This window comes from Chrysemys picta, chromosome 3 (genome assembly GCF_011386835.1).
Source record: "Chrysemys picta bellii isolate R12L10 chromosome 3, ASM1138683v2, whole genome shotgun sequence".
NCBI classification, from domain to species: domain Eukaryota; kingdom Metazoa; phylum Chordata; order Testudines; family Emydidae; genus Chrysemys; species Chrysemys picta.
In genome coordinates, this window is record NC_088793.1 from 109,056,964 (window position 1) to 109,078,199 (window position 21,236).

Genomic DNA, 21,236 nt, shown 5'->3' on the forward strand with positions numbered 1-21,236 from the left:
CAGGAAAGGTGAAAATCCAGGGGGGATTCAAGTATCCACTTGATAGGCTCACACAGTCTTAATCAGCCTATAATGGAGCTAATGGCTGTTTGTCATCCTTGGAGATATAAATTTCCTGGTGGTGTCTACTGCAGTCAGTGCATGAAGTATGCTCTGACTGCCAGCAAGGTCTAATAATCAGGAGAAGGGCAGTGAGCTTCATTAGAGAGAAAAAGAGCAGCACCGGCTGCTTTTCTATAGAACTCTGCTTCTTGAGTGCTGGCGGGTGCAGAAAAAATGGATAACGCTGGTAAGTGAAAGAAAACGGATCTTAATTCTTAGCTGCCCTAAGGGTTCATTTGTATTGTGTCTCATTTGCTGCAGGATGTTTGCTATTCTGCTATTTGCAGTTCTGCTATTAAAAATGTTATGTTTATTAAACTGAATTTCTATTGTGTAAAATGTGACATGCTCATTTAACCCTTTAATAGTCTGCTGAAGTTTGGGGGTTTTGGAAATGTGAATATAAACTGTAATTGAAAATTCATCTTTTAGTATTATTACAGTATTATTTCAGAATCTGTCTGCAGAAATATTATGATTTCAGAATCTGTCTGCAGAAAGTGTGGACTTTAATCTCTCTATACCACAGTAGAGGAGGGAAAAATGCATACAGTTAACTAGAAAAATATCTGACAGATGGCAAAAGGTCTGTATAGGTAATTAACAGAGCAAACTGAAATAGCATTAACATTCATACTCATCACATGTATTTATTATTTTAAGATGTTTTTTCTTTTATGTAAAAACACTTTGCTCTCTAATCAATTAGAAGATAAAACATTGAATATATTTGCACTTTTTTCTGTTTCCTTTGATGTTTCATCTTTAGAGCATTCATTTTAATGCCAAATAATGCATCTACGGGTTTCTAAGGAGGTAAACCCAATAATAGCTTTACTTATTCTGAGAAACAGAGTATTTGCATTTCACTTTTTGATGGTTATATTGATCAGTGCAAAAAGACAACTCTTTGTGATGAACATTTCACATATTGCTTTAACTGCAGTGCAACTTGCACATGTCTGTTGCTCGTTGTTTTATTGTACCAGCAAAAAATAAAGTAAGGTACAGAATTATCATTGCCATTGCACCTGGCTTAAGTCATTTGGTTTGCTCAGTACTTAAAAAGATGACTCACTATATACTGTGTATACACACACCTTTATACAGTACAATTGAAAGAAGATACTACAAGACGATACTACTGTATTTTATTTTTATAATAAGAGTGTACTTTTGTTTGTGCCTTTAAGCTGTAGTGGCCAAATTCATCTCTCATGTACCTTGATTGATTTTTGTGGATAAGCAGGTTAGAAAAACTTGCTTTGATTTCTGTGAAATCCTGTTCTTAAGATAAATAAAAAGTACTACCAGAGATTAAAGTGTTAGTACTACTGACAATGTATGGTCCGTTACAGTACCAGTGAATTCCTAAACTGATGTGGTGCAAGTTTAACATTAGCTTTTATTAAATAAGCTAGATGAGAGATTTGGGGGCAGTCTTTGCACTCTCCATGTTTCCTGTCTTTTTAAGTATACTCAATAGATCTGGAATAAAAGACAATGACACATACTTGATATTCCATGACTAGGCAGAGTTTTCCAGTCAGGTGAGAGGATTCCCTTATTACAGTATAGAATGCCTGTAGGTGAGAGATACCACAAACTGCTAATTTCTCCTGGCTTTAAACTCTCCACCATCAACAATTAATATTATTGAAATCCTGACCGAGCTATCACTTTAATCCATCTGTAAGAGCCTTTTCTGGAATGAGTCATACTTATTTTAAAGGCCATTTGGGGGAGAGGAGAAAGGCTAATATCTGAAAACCATAGAAACAGTTTTTCCTGTATTGTTTCCTTTTTGCCTTAGGAAGGTTTTAAGTTCTGATTCCTCATTGCTTTGCAATCAGCAGCATTTTGGAATTAAAAATAAATAGGACATTGCTCTTTAACCAGCCAGTGTCAGTAGGTCCCATATTGCTGATATGATCATCAATCCCCAAAAACGTGATTGGTAATCTCTCTCTTTCAGAAATGTAGACAGACAGATAAACTGTATAATTGTACCTTTGAATGGTGAGTTAAGAATTAGATAAAAAGATCAAATGAAATATTGTGAAGAGCCTCACATAATGGGTAAGGCCTTAATTCTGCTTCCATTGCAGTCAATAGCAAAATTCTCATTGACTTCAGTTGTGCAGAACTGAGCCTTAAATGAGCTTCAGTTACACTTGTGAACTAGGGACCTTTTCCAGGAGTATGTGTCTGCTTGGACACGTAAATGTATAATAGCTTTCAAAGGAGCTAAAGGAGAGCTGTGCACCCAATGCCTATTGTCTTTTAATGGGATTTGGGCGTTCTTTTGCAAATTCACTTCAGCCTATATCTCAGAATTCATATTTAACTTCAGAGTATAACTGCTGACACAACTGTAAGGTCTAAAATATCTGTAAGGTCTAAAATATCTGTAAACCAGAGTGCCTAATTAACTTGTACTTTGGTAGTTTTTCATTTTATATATAAACAAGATAATGATAGAGACACATTGGGTACCTGCCTGAATATTTCCTGAGTCGATGCTATTTCTGGCATTATAGAATTATAGAGTCTTATGCACAGCTGCTGGTTTTAACCATTGAGTGCTGGAAATACCAATTTGGTTATCAATGTCAGTGAATCAGGCCTTTGTTATCAAATTCATCCTTCTGCCAAATAAACTTTCAGAGTCAGACTACGGATAATTGTTAGGCAGAGCTCCAACTACTGCTCTGCATAACAGATATATAGCTCTGTAATTTATCAGTCAAACAGCGTGCCAACACCAGAATACTTTGCTAGGCAAATATGGTTTTGCATATGACCACTGTTGTCTTGGGGTCAGCTGTATGCACTTTTTGCAGTTTCAGTCCATCCTATGTTGTAGCTTTAAGAAACAATGCTCTTGTGAAAAGTGTCCATCTTTCAGTTTCATGTTAGAGCTTACATTCTTGCTCTCTCAGTTAGTGAGACAGCTCTGCATAATTGTTGTCTTCTGTATTCTTTTAAAAGCCTTTCCTGGAATAACAATAAAATATTCATTAAATAGTGTATGGAGTGTCAGGGTAGTTCCAGCATTGTTTGGCACCTGTTTTGGTAATAGTTGTTATATCTGTAGTTATAGCTGGAAGCATTCAGTGGTGTTTTCTTCTGAATTACAGCTACCAGTGTATATGTTTGAAAAGGCTATATAATAGCTCTCTCTCTTCTCCCTTCCCGCAGCCAATCCTAGGGCATGTCAACTGTAAAGTCATCATGGCGCCTGTGTTGCTTGCTTGGTGGCTGGGGTCAGGAATGGTGGCAATAAAGCATATTTTAAAGAAATAAAAAGATGGAAGACAGAGAAAAAACTGACAGGAGACTAATGGGGAGGTTATAAAAACAGCAGGAGCATTGTGATAGCAGGAGGAGTGAGGCTGAGGAAACACAGCAATTCTTGGACTTTCTTTAAAAATATGTAAGACCAGCCTTATCCCTTCCCCCGCAGGTGTTAAACGGTTATATTATTCCTGGATAGGAAGCCTACAGCAAAGCAGACAAGTAGCATTCAAGCAATATTCTCACTTGCATTAGACCGTTGACTGCCACTTTAGCCAGAAATGTTGAAAGATCTTGAGGTATTTATATTGGGATGAGTGACTGCATAGTGCCACTGTGGGGGTAGCTCCAGCAGAGGGCCATGCCTTGCATTAAATTGTCTCTTTTAAAGGAAATGCAAGACGTACACTAAATGCCATATCATTTTTGAGGACTGTCTAACTGAACATTAGATTCAATATTTCACCAGTGGTAAACATTTTTAAGTTCTTGTAGAATAGTGATCTTTAATGACTATTTATGAAAATCCTGAAATAGTGTTGCAGACTTGGTTTAAAGCATTAATTTAAATTCATTTTTCCAATATACCCCTACTGTAAAGAGGAAGGCTGAGAGTAGAGTAGAAATTTGCCAAACATAATTCATTTTGCTTTTCATGCGTTTTTTAATTTATTTTCCACAAGGTCAATACGAAGCATACAACTGGGGCCAAACCCTGACCTGGTCAAGATTTGACCCCTAAACTGATATTTTATCATTTTTAAGCATAATATTAACTGAATGCCTCAAACTCAAGCAACATTTCTACATTAAATATAGGATGTTATATGTTAACATAAAAGTATACATTTTATTTAAGATTTAAGGAAGACGTGTATTCAAGCAGTTAAAGCAATGGAACTCGGAATCTGTACCTGAATTTGCCACCAGCTCCCTGTTTGACCCTGAGTGCAAGTGCCTTTTTTCAATCTTTCTATCGCTGTTTACCAATTTGTTTACCAATTTGTAAGATTCGTATAATACTTGCATGTCATACAGGTTGAGATTCTTGGATATTCAAGACTTTATCCTGGTTAATATCCTGCCTCAAATTGGAACCCCAGAATCATAAAAATGTAGGACTGGAAGGGACCTTGGTAGGTCATCTAGTCCAGTCCCCAGCACTGAGGCAGGACTAAATGTTATCTAGACCATCCCTGACAGGTGTTTGTCCAACCTGCTCTTAAAAACCTCCAGTGACAGAGATTCCATAACCTCCCTTGGTAATTTGTTCCTTAACTACCCTTATGGTTAGGAAGTTTTTCCTAATGATTAGCCTAAATCTCCCCTGTTACAATGTAAGCCTATTACTTCTTGTCCTGTCCTCAGTGGTTAAGGAGAACAATTTAACGCCCTCCTCTTTATAACAGCCTTTTACATACTTGAAGATCGTTTTCCTGTACCCCCTCACTCTTCTCTTCTCCAGGCTTACCAAACCCAATTTTTCAACCTTTCCTCACAGGTCATATTTTCTAGACCTTTAGTCATTCCGTTGCTCTCTTCTGGACTTTCTCCAGTTTGTCCACCTCTTTCCTGAAGTGTGGTGCCCAGAACTAGACACAGTACTCTAGCTAAGGCCTTATCAGTGCTGAGTAGAGTGGAAAAATTACTTCTCATGTCTTACTTACAACACTCCTGCTAATACATCCCAAAGTGATGTTTTTTTTTTTTTACAACAATATTATATTGTTGATTCATACTTAGTTTCTAATCCACTACAACCCCCAGATCCCTTTTTGCAGTACTCCTTCCTAGGCAATCATTTCCTGTTTTGTATTTGTGCATTTGATCATTCCGTCCTAAGTATAGAACTTCACATTTATCCTAATTGAATTTCATCCTATTTATTTCAGACTATTTCTCCAGTTTGTCAGAATCATTTTGATTTCTAATCCTGTCCTCCAAAGTGCTGCAATTCCTCCCAGCTTGGTATGGTATGCAAACTTTATACGTGTACTCTCTATGCCATTATCCAAATAATTTATGAAAATATTGAATAGAACTGAACCCAGGACAGATCCCTGTGGGACTCCACATGATATGGCCTTCCAGCTTGACTGAACCATTGATAAACTACTCTTTCAGTACAGTTTTCCAACCAGTTGTATTTCTCTAGTTTGTTTGAGAAGGTCATGTGAGACAGTATCAAACGCCTTATGAAAGTTGAGATTTGCATAGAATGCATGGTTGTGGAGTGGGATGACTAGCTTTCATGTTGTAACAAAATCCATTGTCTCAATTGAAATTCTGTGACACTTCTAATGTCCAGCAACAAAATCAATGCTACATCCTGCTGGCAACTCCTTTTCTCTCTGATATGGCCAGATGACTTCTGTGTCTCTTACATTTTTCGACAGTGTGGAGATGTTCTCTGAATGACCTTCAGTTCCCCCTTTTTTGCTGACTTTAGCCTCTGCCTATATATAATGGAGCTATGATGATGCCACACTAGCTGTATTGTGTTCATATCCAGTTATCTGTAGATCAAAAAAGAGATTGTAAGTAGACAGCAAATTGCAAAGCAGTGATCAACATTCTTATAAAAAGAAGAACAGGAGTACTTGTGGCACCTTAGAGACTAACAAATTTGTTAGTCTCTAAGGTGCCACAAGTACTCCTGTTCTTCTTTTTGCGGATACAGACTAACACGGCTGTTACTCTGAAACCCAACATTCTTATATTCTGCATATTTTAATTTGTACCAAAATACATCATTAGGAGCTGTTTGCACTCATGGTTCTTGGTGAAAGCAGCTCCCATCGTTGGGTCACTGTCTGCAAGAAAATTAAATTTTTCATTTATTGTATTTTGATTAGAATAATACTTGTTGTTTTTATGGCCTGGTCCCCACTAAGTCCCCACTTCAGACTAAGGTACGCAAATTCAGCTACGTTAATAATGTAGCTGAATTCAAAGTACCTTAGTCCGAACTTACCGCGGTCCAGACGCGGCAGGAAGGCTCCCCCGTCGATGCCGCGTACTCCTCTCAGCGAGCTGGAGTACCGGCGCCGACTGCGAGCACTTCCGGGATCGATTTATTGCGTCTTAACCAGACGCGATAAATCGATCCCAGAACATCGATTGCCTGCCGCCGGACCCTCCGGTAAGTGAAGACAAGGCCTATAGCCCTTTACCTAGAAACTGGAACAGAATGTACATGACACCATCACACTGGAAAAACATCTGGGAGGATTAAACTTCTTCAGGAATAGTACCACTTCTTCCAGCATTCTGCTTTAAAACAAAAGGGATTATTGGTCCATGTCACCTGAAATGACAGTACAGTAGTTGCACAGATGCAAAACAAGTACTATAAGATTTAATGGGAGTATATAAAGCCATGCTGCATCTTCCAAAATAACCATGGGGCCATTCTCCATTGCTGAAATGGCTCCCAGACAGGTAACTTTGTGGCTTCAGGTGCTAAATACAGGCGTTCCAGAAACACATATTGCCATGGTAATCCACTTCCACTGTTTCTTCATCCATGAAGATGACATTATGCAATCTCTCACTACTGTCTGTCCTTTTTTCCTTGCTTCTATCTCTAATCAAAGAGTAGAATATGTTAAGAGAGGACAGTTGTTCAGTCTGCTTGTATGTAAAGTAATGCTCTGCACTGAATTGATATGGGGGGAAATATTATTTTAACCTAATACCACTTGCTTCTTTGCTGTACTCTATTCATAGTTCTTTGGTTGATGGCCACCTTGAATTATCACTGTGCAATCATGTTTTAAATACATTTATCCCTTCTTTCCTGTTGCCTTATTAATCACCTTCTGCCTAGTGTCACCAGACTAATAAAAGGTGAAACTGGTTTCATTGAAGTCATTGGATGTTTTGACATTGATTTCACTGGGGCTAAGATTTCATCCAAAAGCTGGGAGGGGAAACAGGTGATGTGACTTGCCTGAAGTCACCCAGCAAGTCAGGGGCAGACCTGATCTCTCCTGGGACTCAGTCCGGTGCCCTGACCATTCTGCCTGTTTACTAAACCTTCCTGCAGCAGATTACAACAGTGTCTCCAGAGACCAGGCCAGGAGAACTTGATTCTTATCTCAGTAACCAGCTCAGTTATCTTTGGGAGGTGTGCCCCTTCCTGAAAAAGCTACCTAAGGTCGAGACTGAGTTGTCAGGTAACCTTGGTCATGCTGAGGTTCAATGATCTAAACTTGCTCCTTCCCTTGATTGCTTTTAATGGATGGTGAGAAAAATGCACCTGAGAGCAGCTCGTTCCACTCCACATCCAGGCATTCTATGAAAGAGCTATTGGCTCATGGTGGGGAGGCTGCAGCATTGTGTTGATACGAGCCCACAGTATTGTATCTCAAGCTACTGCCCTAGTACCTGCAGCACAGTATCCAGAGCTACAGGAACCATCAGCTCTTGCTAATACAAAGAGGTGACATGTTGTAAATGGTGGCCTAAAAAAGGCTCTCGTTTCATTTTCTGACAAGAAACTTACAGACATGCTAAGATGGAATATGATCGCCACAAGGGTGATGAAGCCATGCTTTAAAAACCAGATGGAAATATGCAGTGTCCCAAGATGGCAGGTGACTGTAACTGCCTGGTTGTTCTGTTTTCTGTATAATGATCACAACTTCCCTTTTGTGTTGTGTTTGGTTTTATGTATGGGAATAGCAAAAAAAGTAAACAGTCTACATTTATTGTTCCCTTTAAATTTCTAGCAACCGCAAGTCGGAGCACTGCACTTTAGGCACAGGGCGAAAGAGAATATACTAAAAGTAGCATCAGCCCAAAATCTTCCTCCAAGAAGACTGTATCATACTCTGGGGCATTGCAAGGCAGGAATTTGTGGAGGCAGGAAGTTAGCCACAGGGGAAGAAACAAAATGTGACCAAAGAGCAGGTAACTGATAGTGAGGCTCCAACATATAGTTGTTTTTCTCATGGTTCATTGTCTAGCTGTGAATCTTTTAGGAAAGTTTGATGATCATGGTGTTACTTGCCCGGGCTTGCTGTGGGTGTAAAAGTGGATAGTCTGGATTGTTTGGAATTTTACACAAGAATTTCTTGGTTTGTTAATGGATTTGTTCTTTTTAACTATACTTGCATATATAACTTTTTATGAGACTTTTTCTTAAAGTGTAATTGGAGTTGAATATAATATAGTATAGGGATGCAGGAATGTTTTCTTGACCCACCATCCTAGAACATTGCATAAAACTGCTGAGTCACTTCTGCTGATTTGGGGCAGGTGTGACTTGATAACTTACCAGGACATAAGAAATGAGCATGAGAAGGAACTAGGGACAAAGAAAGGGAGGTTCTGCAAAAAAACTTTAAAACTGCCAGGCTTGGAGAGCACGCTTAGGCTGAGGTTCATAAACTTTTAAATTATCTGAGTGCCCAATAAAGCCAAACCTTAGGAAGGTGGTAAGTTTGACATTATATGGAGTATATAGACAATACTTTGGGTAGTATGAGAATGCCATCGGGTCACAGGAAGCACAAGGGTTAGATAATGGATAGCCATCTCTAGTTAAAACTGGCAGGTTCTACAATACCATCACCATAACATACCCGATGTCTTCTACAGATGCTGGTGGATGGAATCTACCATTGGTAGAAACCAGCACAAAGCTGCCCTCTCCAAGAACCTTGTGGGGGTGGCACTAGTAGAGTGAGGATCTTCTCACAGGAAGACTGCAAAAATTTGAAAGCCAGAATGAATTATTTTATGCATAGCAGCCCCTCCAGTGGGATGTCTGGGCTGCCAAAGAATGTTTGGTCCAAGCAAAATAAGTTTGTTGTGGACCTGATGGAATCTGATTAACAAAAGATAAAGGCCAGCGTGAATGCTCTTGTCTACTTGCCTAAAAGAGGCTGAGTTGAACTGTGCTGCATATTTTTTGCCTGATACCAACACACCTGTAACTTCTCCACTTATTTCCTGATTTACTATGCAGAAAAATATCTTTAAATTCATGTCTTTGTGTAGCAATATCCACAGGGCATATTCTTCCGTCATAAAAGGGAGGTGGATACAGTTTATGAAAGAATCCCTTTTGAAGATTTGTTCCAGAAAGTTTGAGAACCCTTGCACAGTGCAACTTAGACTCAAAGATGGCAGCAGCTAGTACTTCCACAGTTAACAAAGTCACAGTCTGGATTTGTTCTAGCTCAAATTTACCACTTACTCACAGGGACCATGTAACATCCTCACCGGGGCTTGATTCAGAAGGTATTTGGATATAAATTCTTGTGTGGAAACCAGCTTTGAGATTTGAAGAAATGAAAATATTTGATTATGTCAAACCTGAGGAATGCTGATGTTGCTCCAGCGTTGGCCTTTGCTCATTTAGAGCCCAATTCAGAAAAACAATTGCATGCTTAAGATTAATCATGTGCTTAGGTGCTTTGCTGAATCAGCTCCTTAACTTCAAATGAAAAAATTGCTAATGCATAAAGGCTGTGTGAATGCTATTTAGTATGCAATGTAAACTTTGTGTAATATTTATTTGCTTTTGTCTGTCTTGGCTACTTTGTATGTAGTTGGCTTTGTTGTATTCTTCCTTTTTCTCCTGCCTCTCTTCTTTGTTTCTATTTTTTAATATTAAAATAAGTGACATGATGCACTAGCCTGTCTAATTTCAAGTGAAATTTGGCAAGCAGATGTGGTGTGGTTTAATTGCTTTTGGCATTTTAAAAAGAAATGCATATGATAGAACTACTGAGCTTTGATAAATATGACAGCTCACATAATTTGTTATTCAATGGATTTTTCCATGCAGTTTTACGATCCATAATAGTCATTCCTAATACTTCCATATTTACAATGAATCATAATTCTAATGGAGCTATTCTGCTTTGTCAAGCATTACATGATCAGCAAAGCTTTCATGAAGGAAGTTTAAAAAAAATTGTTTAACATTAATGCTGTGACGCAAACTGTCATAAACCAAGCAATTTAAAATTAGGGCCAGGGTGCTATCCTTAAATTGAGACATTGTGAAATAACTAGAGCAGTATCATACAGTAAGGATGGTAAGTAACCTAAATTCCCTGGTTTTGTCTCACAGTCATAATGCTGTATACCCATTATAGGATTTTTGTACTGGATAAATATGTTCTTTACCAGCAAATCTCGAAGGTTTAGTTTGGTGCCTTCAGGTAGATAAAACTTGCTGTCTGGTTTTCTGATGTGGCTAGATGGCTTCAAATGTATAACTACAACAGTAATGCAGTACATGGGAACAAGAATGGTTTTGTAGTGGAAGCACAAGACTGGGAATCAGGAGATGTGGCTTCTAATACTGTCTGCTATAGACTTCCTATGTGACTTTAAGAAAGTCACTTACTGCCCAATTGTGAAAGATGCTGGTGCCTCTTTATATGCTGAGCTCCTTTCTCTGAAGTGAGTGGGAGCTGAAGGTTCTCAGCATCTCAAAGAGACACTTGGTACTTTGCTACCATACAGGGTTAGGCCCTTCATGTCTCTATTTTTGAGCAGCTTTTGACCAGCTATAAAAGCTATATATCACCACACCAGGATCGATCACCTGGATCGATTGGTCTTCAGCTGTTGTTAAGACAGCACCGATCACAACACGTCCACCATTCTTCTCGCATTCTTGCCTTTCTTCTCCACATTCGTCTGAAACGTTTTACAATGTCATCTTCCCATCTTCTTAGAGGCCGACCAGGTGGTCTTTTCTGTTCTCGCGGGTACCACTCAGTAATGATTGCGGTCCACCTATTGTCCGTGAACCGTGCTATGTGGCCCACCCATCGTATCTTATTATATCTGCTTTCCACAACAATATCTTTCACACCGCTGAGTTCTCTAATCATTTCATTTGGGATACGATCCAGAAGGGAAATTCCCAACATAGCTCGTTCCATTGTCCTTTCAGCTACTGACAGCCGCTCTTCTCTCTTCGTCAGTGCCCACGTTTCACTGCCATACAGGATGGCTGGCAGCACTGTTGAATGGAAGATTTTTGTACGTGTGGTCTTGTCGATTTTTCCTTTGAGGATGTCCTTGATGGAATTGAACGCACACCATCCTGCCCGAATCCTTCGCAAGAGTTCTCCGTTTATGTCTTGGCGCATATTAACTTCTTGGCCCAAATATATGTACTGTTCCACTTCTTCAATTTCTTCCACTGTTACCGTTATTCGGGCTTTTCGTAAGACGTCTGATCGCATGTATTTCGTTTTGCAACGGTTCATTTTCAGACCAACCTGACTGCTTTTCTTGTCGAGTCTTCGTAGCATGCTCTGCAGTTGGTTGGTGCTTTCGGCAATTAGTACGATGTCGTCCGCGAATCTGAGATGAGATAATCGTTCTCCATTTATATTAACACCACTCCTCTAATTGGTCTTGTTCATAACCATTTCAAGGCAGGCGGTAAATAGTTTCACTGAAATTGTATCTCCTTGCTTTACGCCTTTCTCGATTGGGATGCGGAGGGGAGTTTCGAGGAGAGTAATGTCTGTTGTACATCCAGTATTCACTTCCTTCAACAAACTGATGTACTGCGTGTTAATGCCCTGCTCTGAGAGCACCTTTAATATTGCGTTTACTTGATGCTATCGAAGGCCTTTTCATAGTCGACGAAAGCAATGTACAGCGGGAGTTTGTATTCCCTCGCTCTTTCTAGGAGCTGGCTAAGGGTAAATATATGGTCGATCGTGCTGAAATTTCTTCGAAACCCTGCCTGCTCTCTCGGCTGTTGTTCATCCAGACTCTGTGAGAGTCGGTTCGTTATCACCTTTGTAAAGAGTTTATAGATATGAGAGAGCAGGCATATAGGTCAATAGTTCTTAAGATTTTCTCGATTTCCCCCTTCTTGTTCAGCAAGATGGTATTCGACTCCTTCCAGTTTGATGGTATTTTTCCTTCTTCGAGATATCGGCTGAATCTTAAAGCGAGGGCCTTCCAAAGTTTTTCGCCTCCTGCGGAAATCATTTCTGACGTTATTCCATCTTTGCCTGGAACTTTTCCCTTCTTCATCTGGTGTAGTGCACTTTGGACTTCGCTGATGATTATTGGGGGGACACGTTCTTCTGACTCTTGGAGCGTTGGGAGAGGGACGTTGATTCTTGATTTGAACAGTTCTGTATAGAAATCCTTGCAGACCTCCTCCATCCCTGCTCTGTAAATTACTGTCTCTCCATCCTTGTTCTTCAATGCTGTTACGCTCAATCAATACTGTGCCAATTCCCGCTTGCATGTTCTGAGGCTCTTGTGTGATTCAGCTGTTTTAAGGAGTTTTTCTTTCTGGAAGTTCTCAAAGTTGTCCTTCAGTTTTTGCCGTATAAGCTTACACAGAATGGAGTACTCGAGGTTGTTATCCGAGCTCCTTTTCATATTTCTCCGCTTCTCTAACAAGCTTTTCGTTTCATTCGAGATTCTTCCCTTTGCCTTCTTCATCTTTTCAATTTCAGATGCTTTTATGCAACGTCACAGCTTGTCAGCAAAGATACTATAGTCCTCATCACACTTTTCTGTCTGGTTCCAGTCAAACCCAGAAATTGCTTTCTTCAGCTTTGCTTCATCGAGTGTCTTCAGGTGCTGTTTCCTGTTTGCCATCTGTAATGCTTTCTTTTCCACTACTTCGTCGAAAATCAACTTCGCGCTAAGCAGGCGATAGTCACTGCCAGTGTTGAAGGGCTGCACCACAGAGACGTCTTGAACAATGCACCTTTTATTGACTAAAATATAGTCGATTTCATTCTTACACTTCGTGTTTAGCGCGATCCATGTCCACCTTTTTGCAATCTTCTTTTTGTACTAGGTGTTTGCCACCTAGAGTTCTTTCATTTCTGCCATCGTTACCAGCCTTTCTCCTCTTTCATTTCTTTCGCCGCTGCCATATCTCCCTATGAACTTTTCGCCAGCTTTCCCTCGCCTGACCTTAGCGTTGAAATCTCCCATCGGGACAATGTAAGTGGACTTTTGCGCGCGGGCAATACGTGATGATATTAGCTGGCATAATATGACTTTCGAAACCCAATCCTTACTGACGATAAATCTGACTCCTCCAATAGTTTCTAGCGCCATCTCCCTTTCTGAGCCTCACAGTGCTTCCATCCTTCCATCCTTCCAGTTGACTTCCAACTTCTTCTTTCGTCGGGTTTCGCAGACACCAAAGCTATCGCATCTTATCCTTTTCTTCTCCTCCATCAGATGGTTTAACGTTTCCTCTCTCGCCAGCGACCTACAATTGTAAGTACATACAGCGAGTGTTGTCCTTTTCCATTTTGGTCTAGCACCTGACATTTTTAGCAACCTTTCGTCGCTCAATTTCCACTCCACCACCGAAGAACGGTTTGATGACACACAGGGAACTAAGACCCCTTTACTCGTGTTGTTTTAACTGTTAACTTTAAGTCATTCCACTGGCTAGGCGGGCAGGCATACGTACCTCCTCAAGCTTAGCTAGCCTTCAACCTCTAAGGAGAAGGAAAAACGCTCTTTCCTCTGATAGAGCAATCCCCCTCCTTGGATTGGATAGTCTGACACCTTTGTAGCATGATTAGACCTACCAGGGCATACGCCTCGCTACCATAGTTGTCAGACGGCCAGGGTCACTGCTGCACCACGATGAGGCACTGAGGTAGGATTTTGCAGCGGTGCTATATATGTAAGTTTTAAATTATGCAGATGTGTATGGATCTGTTTTTGCTGATGCATTTTAAAAATGAACACAAGCAATAAATAACTCTGGACATATATAATATAACATATAATTAACTTGTAAGGTGCATTGGTATGAAAGATGCTATATAACTGTCACCTAATAATTTTAGGAAGTTGACCACCAATAAATATTGCTTTCTTTTTTTTAATGCACACAGGAAGGAAAAACAGATCAGCATGCAATTGCATCATCTTAAACTGATTGCACACTGCAGTTTCTGAAGAATACTGAAAAGAGTTTTCTGACAGTCTGCCCAGGAGACTTGTTTATTTTTTTAAGGTGCTTCCAAAATAGGAGGGTGGGACAAGCTCAACAGGGAAATAACATAGGGGATAGAAGTAAACGTAGCATTGTATGCCATCCAATGAAAAGGAGGGTTCAGATAATAAATTAGGAATTAATAGTAGAAAAGCTAATGTTCACATTAAATCTGAAGTGTTATCTGTGCTATTATTATACTTAACAGGAAATAGCTTGTGGAATTGTACAACCTAATTAAAAGCACCCAAAGTGGTATGGATACAAAAAAATTTTCCCTCTAACTGACTGCTGAAAAGGAATTAAAATATTCATTATCCATTGGGGTTATTGGGGGTTTTCCAAATACAACACAGGCTTTCCCTTTGGGGGTGGAAGTGATGCAGTACTATCGGGTAAGGGGGTAGCTGGATGTAGATGTGGGGCATAGGTGTAGTTTGACTTTTATATTTGCGGGGGGACTTCCAGTCAGGCGTGGGGGGAGGGGAATTCCACGCCTTCCTGAGGCTTGCAGTTTGGGGAGGGCAGTGCCTTCCAATGCCCCCTCCCCCATGACATCCATGGTGTGGGGTGCATTTTAGCAATGCACAGTGGATTGCTGGAGTAATGGTGGAGCTGGAAGACATGCTCCTTTGTGTATCCTCACATCCTCTCCCCAGGAAGGGCGAGGTAAGTGCCATGGTGGCTACTTCAGCCACTGAGCTGAAATAGCCTCTGTGGAGAGATACCACAGGCTGGGAAGAGGATTGCTGCTACTCATCTGTTTCCACAACTGGTCCCACCCATCCAGTTATTTGGATCCAGGTATGGGTTCAGAATTTGCCCCGGAGAAAACATTGTCCAAAAATATAGCAATCCTGATTTACTGCACAGTTTGGGTATACTGTGTTTACTATAATGAGAAAACTAAAATTAGGTAACAAATCAGGCCCTGCTCAAGCACTGTAAAAGTGCCTTAAGATGGGTATAAATTTAAAGCACCTGCCACAGTGATGTAAAAATGACTCAGCATAACTGAGAATAGAGCTGACTGATAATTTCAGATAATTGAGTGAGGCAGGGCGACGATTGACAAGCCCTGGATTTTACCTATCTTAAAAACAAACACCTTTCTGATCTTCCCTCCCCCCAAGTTTTTTTCTTCCCATTTTAGTGGACATTAAATTACAACTGTACGTATGAGTTCCCCTACAAAGCCAACCACTTCTCTTTATATTATTCACATGCGGATACATGGAGATCTGTTGTACATAGCTTAGCATTCTAACTGTCAGGGTGGTTAAACACTGGAACAAATTGCCTAGGGAGGTTGTGGAATCTCCGTCTCTGGAGATATTTAAGAGTAGGTTAGATAAATGTCTATCAGGGATGGTCTAGACAGTATTTGGTCCTGCCATGCGGGCAGGGGACTGGACTCGATGACCTCTCGAGGTCCCTTCCAGTCCTATAATCTATGATTCTATGATTCTATGATTCTTAGACTTCAGGAGTATTGTGAATATGTACGAACAGCATTTTCTGAACAATTTCATAGCACTCTTCAGAATAGGAAGGATTCTTCTCTGAGGCTTGGTCTACACTAAACCCCCAAATCGAACTAAGGTACGCAACTTCAGCTACGTGAATAACGTAGCTGAAGTTCGAAGTACCTTAGTTCGAACTTACCTCGGTCCACACGCGGCAGGCAGGCTCCCCCGTCGACTCCGCGGTACTCCTCTCATCTAGCTGGAGTACCGCAGTCGACGGCAAGCACTTCCGGGTTCGACTTATCGCGTCCAGACAAGACGCGATAAGTCGAACCCAGAACTTTGATTGCCAGCCGCCGAATTAGCGGCTGGGTGTAGACATATCCTGAGTGACATTCACCCAAGGTATAGGGGCCCTGGAAGGCAGGGACTGTGGTGTTACTGCTACACGGAGGGCTGGGTAGCTGTGGAGTCAGTGCACAGAGGTACTTTACATCCTCTGCATGCTAGGCTTCATGCTAGGGTACAGAGAGGTGGGGGTGGGGAGAATGCTGTCCAAGAGAGCTGTGAACAGTTGGCCACTAAGTCCATGATTATGCAGTTCCAATGGTCACAAACCCCATGTAGAACGACTAACCCTATTCTAACCCAGAGACTGAGGCAACAGCTGCAGAAGGGTAGCAAAGCTCTCCTGCACTCTGCCCATGGGTTGAGGAGAGTGAAATTAGCTTCTCTATCCTCAGAATAATTCCCTTCATGAAGCTAACTGTACAGAGAATGTGATGTGACAGTTTTTTCCTGTTTGTGAGAGAACTACATGTCTAGTGGACAATTTCCTGCTCTTGCAGGAGGATAGAACTGAGCTACCTTGTCCCAATATTTTAAAAGGGTAATGTTATGGACCAGGATGTAGGCAGTCAGGTCTAGTAGTCAGAGCAGGAGTCAGGTCTAGTGGGCAGAGCAGGCACCCAGGTTGGGGAACGAAGCCAAGGGTCACCACAAGAGTCAACTGCCAGTTACCAGAGCCAGGGGTCAACCCAGAGTCAGAACCAGGAATCGAAGCTCAGAGTCAAAGCCAAGGTCAGATGCCAATTGCCAGAGTCAGGGTCAGAAGCTGGAGGCCAGAGTTGGTGCCAGGACTGGTGGCCAGGCATAAGGACAGGAGGAGAGGCAAGGATCAAGCACAGAGCAGGAGCAAAGGCGGGGTAAGGCAGGAGCAGGAACAGGGTTGAGTGCAGGGAGCAGGCACAAGCAAGGGCCAATACAGCTACAACAGGAAACCACTTTGTTGCCCAGACAAACTTTCTGTTCCTCCTCCTGGCTTAAATAGCATAGTTGGACCAATTGGTGGAGCCAGGCAATCCTCCAATCAGAGCTCCTCTGAGTAGTGCCTTGGCTAAGGTTATAGCCCTAGTAGCTTCTCAGACCACCTAATTTCAGTAGCCAGTGGGTAGAAGCCAGCATAGGGCAGTTTTCCAGGGACTCCCAGGCCTGGGTCTGAGACCTTACAGATAAACAGAATGAGCTGGGTAATTATAGGTCTTTCAGCCTGACACTGATTCTAGGCAAAATAATGGAACAGCTGATACAAGAATTCAAGGAGAGTAATACAGTTAATGCCAATCAACATGGGTTTATGGGAAATAGCTCAAACTTGATATAATTTTTATGAGATTACAAGTTTTGTTGATAAAGGTAATAGTGTAGATGTAATACCCTTAGACTTCTGTAAGGAGTTTGACTTGGTACTGCAGGACATTTTGATTAAGAAATTAGAAAGATTCAAAATCAATGTGATACTCATTTAACAGATTATAAACAGGCTAACTCATAGGTTCAAAAGGTAATTGTAACTGGGGAATCATCATTGAGTGGGTGCAGTTTCTAGTGGGGTCTTGTAGGGATTGGCTCTTGGCCCTACACTGTTTAACACTTTTTATCAATGAGCTGGAAGAAAACATAAAATTATCACTGATGAAGTTTGCAGATGGCACAAAGATTGAAGGAGTAGTAAATAATGAAGAGGACAGGTCACTCATACAGAATGATCTGGACCGCCTGGTAAGCTGGGCACAAACAAACAATATGCATTGAATACAGCCAAATGTATAGCTATATAGCTAGGAACAAAGAAGGTAGGCCATCTTTACAGGATGGGGGACTCTATGCTGGGAAGCAGTGACTCTAAAGTAGACTTAGGAGTCACAGTCGGTAATTAGTACTGGGGGTGCATAAGGTTGTACGGGAATACCCTCTGGTGAACTATTATGTAGATATCTGATCCAGGGTAATATCTGAGATCTCTACCAAGAGCCAGTTGCCTGCTGGTTATCATAATCATTGCAAAATGTATGGATGGATAATAATTAAGGCGTTATGTATCTATCTTTAAAATTATGTTCTTAAGGTCTTGCAGTTAAGGCGGGTAAGGCACCTATTTCCCTATTTGGCCATTTGTGAGGCATACAATACAAACTACACGATGTCTGCTTTTTTGCAAACTAAGCCTGGGGCAAAGAGACACACTGGGTCCTTCACCTAGGATGCAAATTGACTGCATGCTTGCTTCATGTAAACAGGGTCACAGCTAGCCTGGCTGTATGGAGCAGCAAGGATTTTGGGTGAGCAATATTCTGTATGACATGAGAATATCTTGTTAATTAAATCAAGGCTCTAGAATGTGTATTATGATTTTATTTTTATGTAATCATTTGTTTCCAATACTTCTACTTGCTACTACTTGAAACTCTGTGCTAAGTGATGTGTTAAGTGGAGCACTGATCAGAGGTGGAACTGGTAAGCTGAGTTGTACTGTTTCTTTGGAAGCTGCAGATCTGTGAATACTGCGAGGGTCTAGTGGACCAGGGGCTGGAAAGTGCAGGGAGCTGCTCAGAGAGCTCAAAGATTGGAATATGTCAATTGCTAACGTGTAGAGTAACATCAGGGACTGTGAGGCCTAAAGGGCAGTGCTTGTGTTGCCCATGGCTGATGGAGTTGGGGAGCTGACCCACGGGAGGCATAGGCAAGGCTTTCTTACACTCAGGGCAGGTGATAGCAAGGTGCCTTGCAGCCCCTGAGTACTCCTGGGAATCATCACAGATGCATAAACAGTGGAATCTCAAATAGGAGTAGGGAGGTTATGTCACCTCTATATTTGGCACTGGTATGACAACTACTGGAAAATTATGTCTAGTTCTGGAGGCCACACTTCAAGAAGGATGTTGGACAAACTGGAGAGGGTTCAGAGAAGAGCCACAAGCAGGGACGGCGGGTATCAGGCCAGGGAAGGCTAAGCTTTCCCTGGCCACAGCTGTGGCACCACCCATGCTCCCCTACCCCCGCCCCCAGCCCTAAAGCTGGGGGCTCAGCTCCAGCTCAGCCAGCAGCCAGGGGCTAGGGCGGAGAGGGGCAGCATGAGATGGGCTGGGGGTCAGGCTGGCGGCCCGCGGCAATTCGGGCTGGCTGATGGAGTTTGGGCCAGCCGGCGTGGCTTGGGGCAGTTTGGAGGTTGGGCCAGCCGGCGTGGCTTGGGGCAGTTTGGAGGTTGGGCCAGCCGGCGTGGCTTGGGGCAGTTTGTAGGTTGGGCCAGCCGGCGTGGCTTGGGGCAGTTTGGAGGTTGGGCCAGCCGGCGTGGCTTGGGGCAGTTTGGAGGTTGGGCCAGCCGGCGTGGCTTGGGGCAGTTTGGAGGTTGGGCCAGCCGGCGTGGCTTGGGGCAGCTTGGGAGTTGAGCAAGCGAGCCAGGGTCGGGCCAGCTGGGGCTGACCGGCTGGCACAGCTTGGGCCGCGGGGGGCTTGGGGCTCTGGCTGTGGGGAAAGGGAGGACTCGGGGGGGGGGGGGGAGTGAGGCCTCGGGAGGAAGGGGTGGAGCCTGTAGGCTAGCCTCCCCGAAGGGGGGGGCGCTGTCCATGGCCACAAGAATAATAAAAGGATTGGGAAACATGCCTTATAGTGCTTATTTAGCTTATCAAAGAGACGGGCTAAGGGATGACTTGATAACAGTCTCTAAATACCTACATGATAAAGGGCTCTCCAATTAGCAAGCAAATGTATAACAACTGTCTAGTGGTTGAAAGTTGAAGCTGGACAAATGTAGGCTAGAAATAAGATGCATTTTTTTTATCAGTGAGGGTAATTAACCATTGGAACAATTTACCAAAGGTGGGGGTGTATTCTCAATCATTGGAAATTTTTTAATCAAGATTAGATATTTTTCTAAAAGCGGTGGTCTAGTTCAATCACAGCTATTAGTTTTCAAACAGGAATTAATTCAGGGAAGTCCTATGTGCCTGTGTCATGCAGGAGGTCAGATTAGATGACCTTAGAATTTATGAATCTTTGCCTCTCTAACTACAATAATCCTATGAGGGAGAAGATTGACAAATATTTTGTTTGTTAAATGGACTATTTCTCTCTAGTTTTATGACTAGATAGTGTCGTGATCTCCTCAGTAGATGGGTGTTGTTGGGAACAATTGCACAAACATGCAAATATGCTCTTGGAAAGGGATGGTTAGGAATATATTTGGGTTTGGAAAATTCCAGATGACTATTGGGTACTATCAGGGACAAATAGTGCCATACAAGTTAAACCAGACAGACTGCTCAGAGATGGGAGTCAGGTGTCTCAACATCCAGAGCTCAAAATTCTTTCTGATAGTGTAGTTAACTCAATCTGCCCGAATTGCTGCCTTTTGGACACTACAAAGTGGTCACACTGGTACATGTAAATCTTGGTATTTGCTCAGGATGAGAGAGTCTTGTGAAAATACTGCCCACTGTACTGCATTTTGGAGTGTGTTTGTGTGTGTCTAGTTAAAAGAGAGATGCTCAGTTCTGTTCTATCAGTCTGGACTCAGTGCTAGCTGTAGTTCATGTATGATAGAGCAGCTCGTGTTCCTTTTATGAGATAAGTAATAACAACAAGTGGGTCTGGTGATGGGTAAGCAAGAGCCAGTTAAATGATTTATCTCCATTTATGCCAAAGGAGGGCAGAGGTCTTGGCATTATTCCAGAGTTGCTGAAGTCAAACATCCACATTTTCATTTTAGATGTCAGCTTGACATTGTGGCTGGAAGTTACACAGGGCTGCAATCTAACGGGTGGGCTATAAATCTCTTCAGTGACTTACCTACTGAGCACTGCTTATTCACTGAAAATCTAGCTGTTAAATATGCCAGTTATTGATGCTGCCCTGGCGCTTGGTCCTCTCTACATACAGGTGCAAATGATACCTCGGTTGTTTCATATAGACGTGACTATTTGCATCTATGCACTGTGGTTATATGTAGTTTTCACTTCAAACCAGGCAAAATCTGACAGTTTATAATGAGCTTAGTTTCAATTTTTAGGTTAATTGAAATCCTAGATGTAAAGCAAGGCTCAAGGAGTGAGAATACAAGC

The 21,236-nt window shown here is 41.9% G+C and overlaps 1 protein-coding gene across 6 annotated transcripts in view; it reads left to right on the plus strand.

Moving 5' to 3' along the window:
- The window catches only part of PHACTR2 (phosphatase and actin regulator 2), a 208,085-nt gene that overhangs the window by 45,220 nt on the left and 141,629 nt on the right, over positions 1-21,236 (plus strand). The window contains exon 1 of one of the 6 annotated variants that reach the window (XM_005280399.5): positions 121-289. The exons of the other annotated variants lie outside the window; for them this stretch is intronic. Coding sequence (XP_005280456.2) covers positions 277-289 — 13 coding nt within the window. The 5' untranslated portion in view covers positions 121-276. Of the gene's footprint in view, positions 1-120; positions 290-21,236 lie in introns of those variants that run through there. 6 annotated transcript variants of the gene reach the window in all.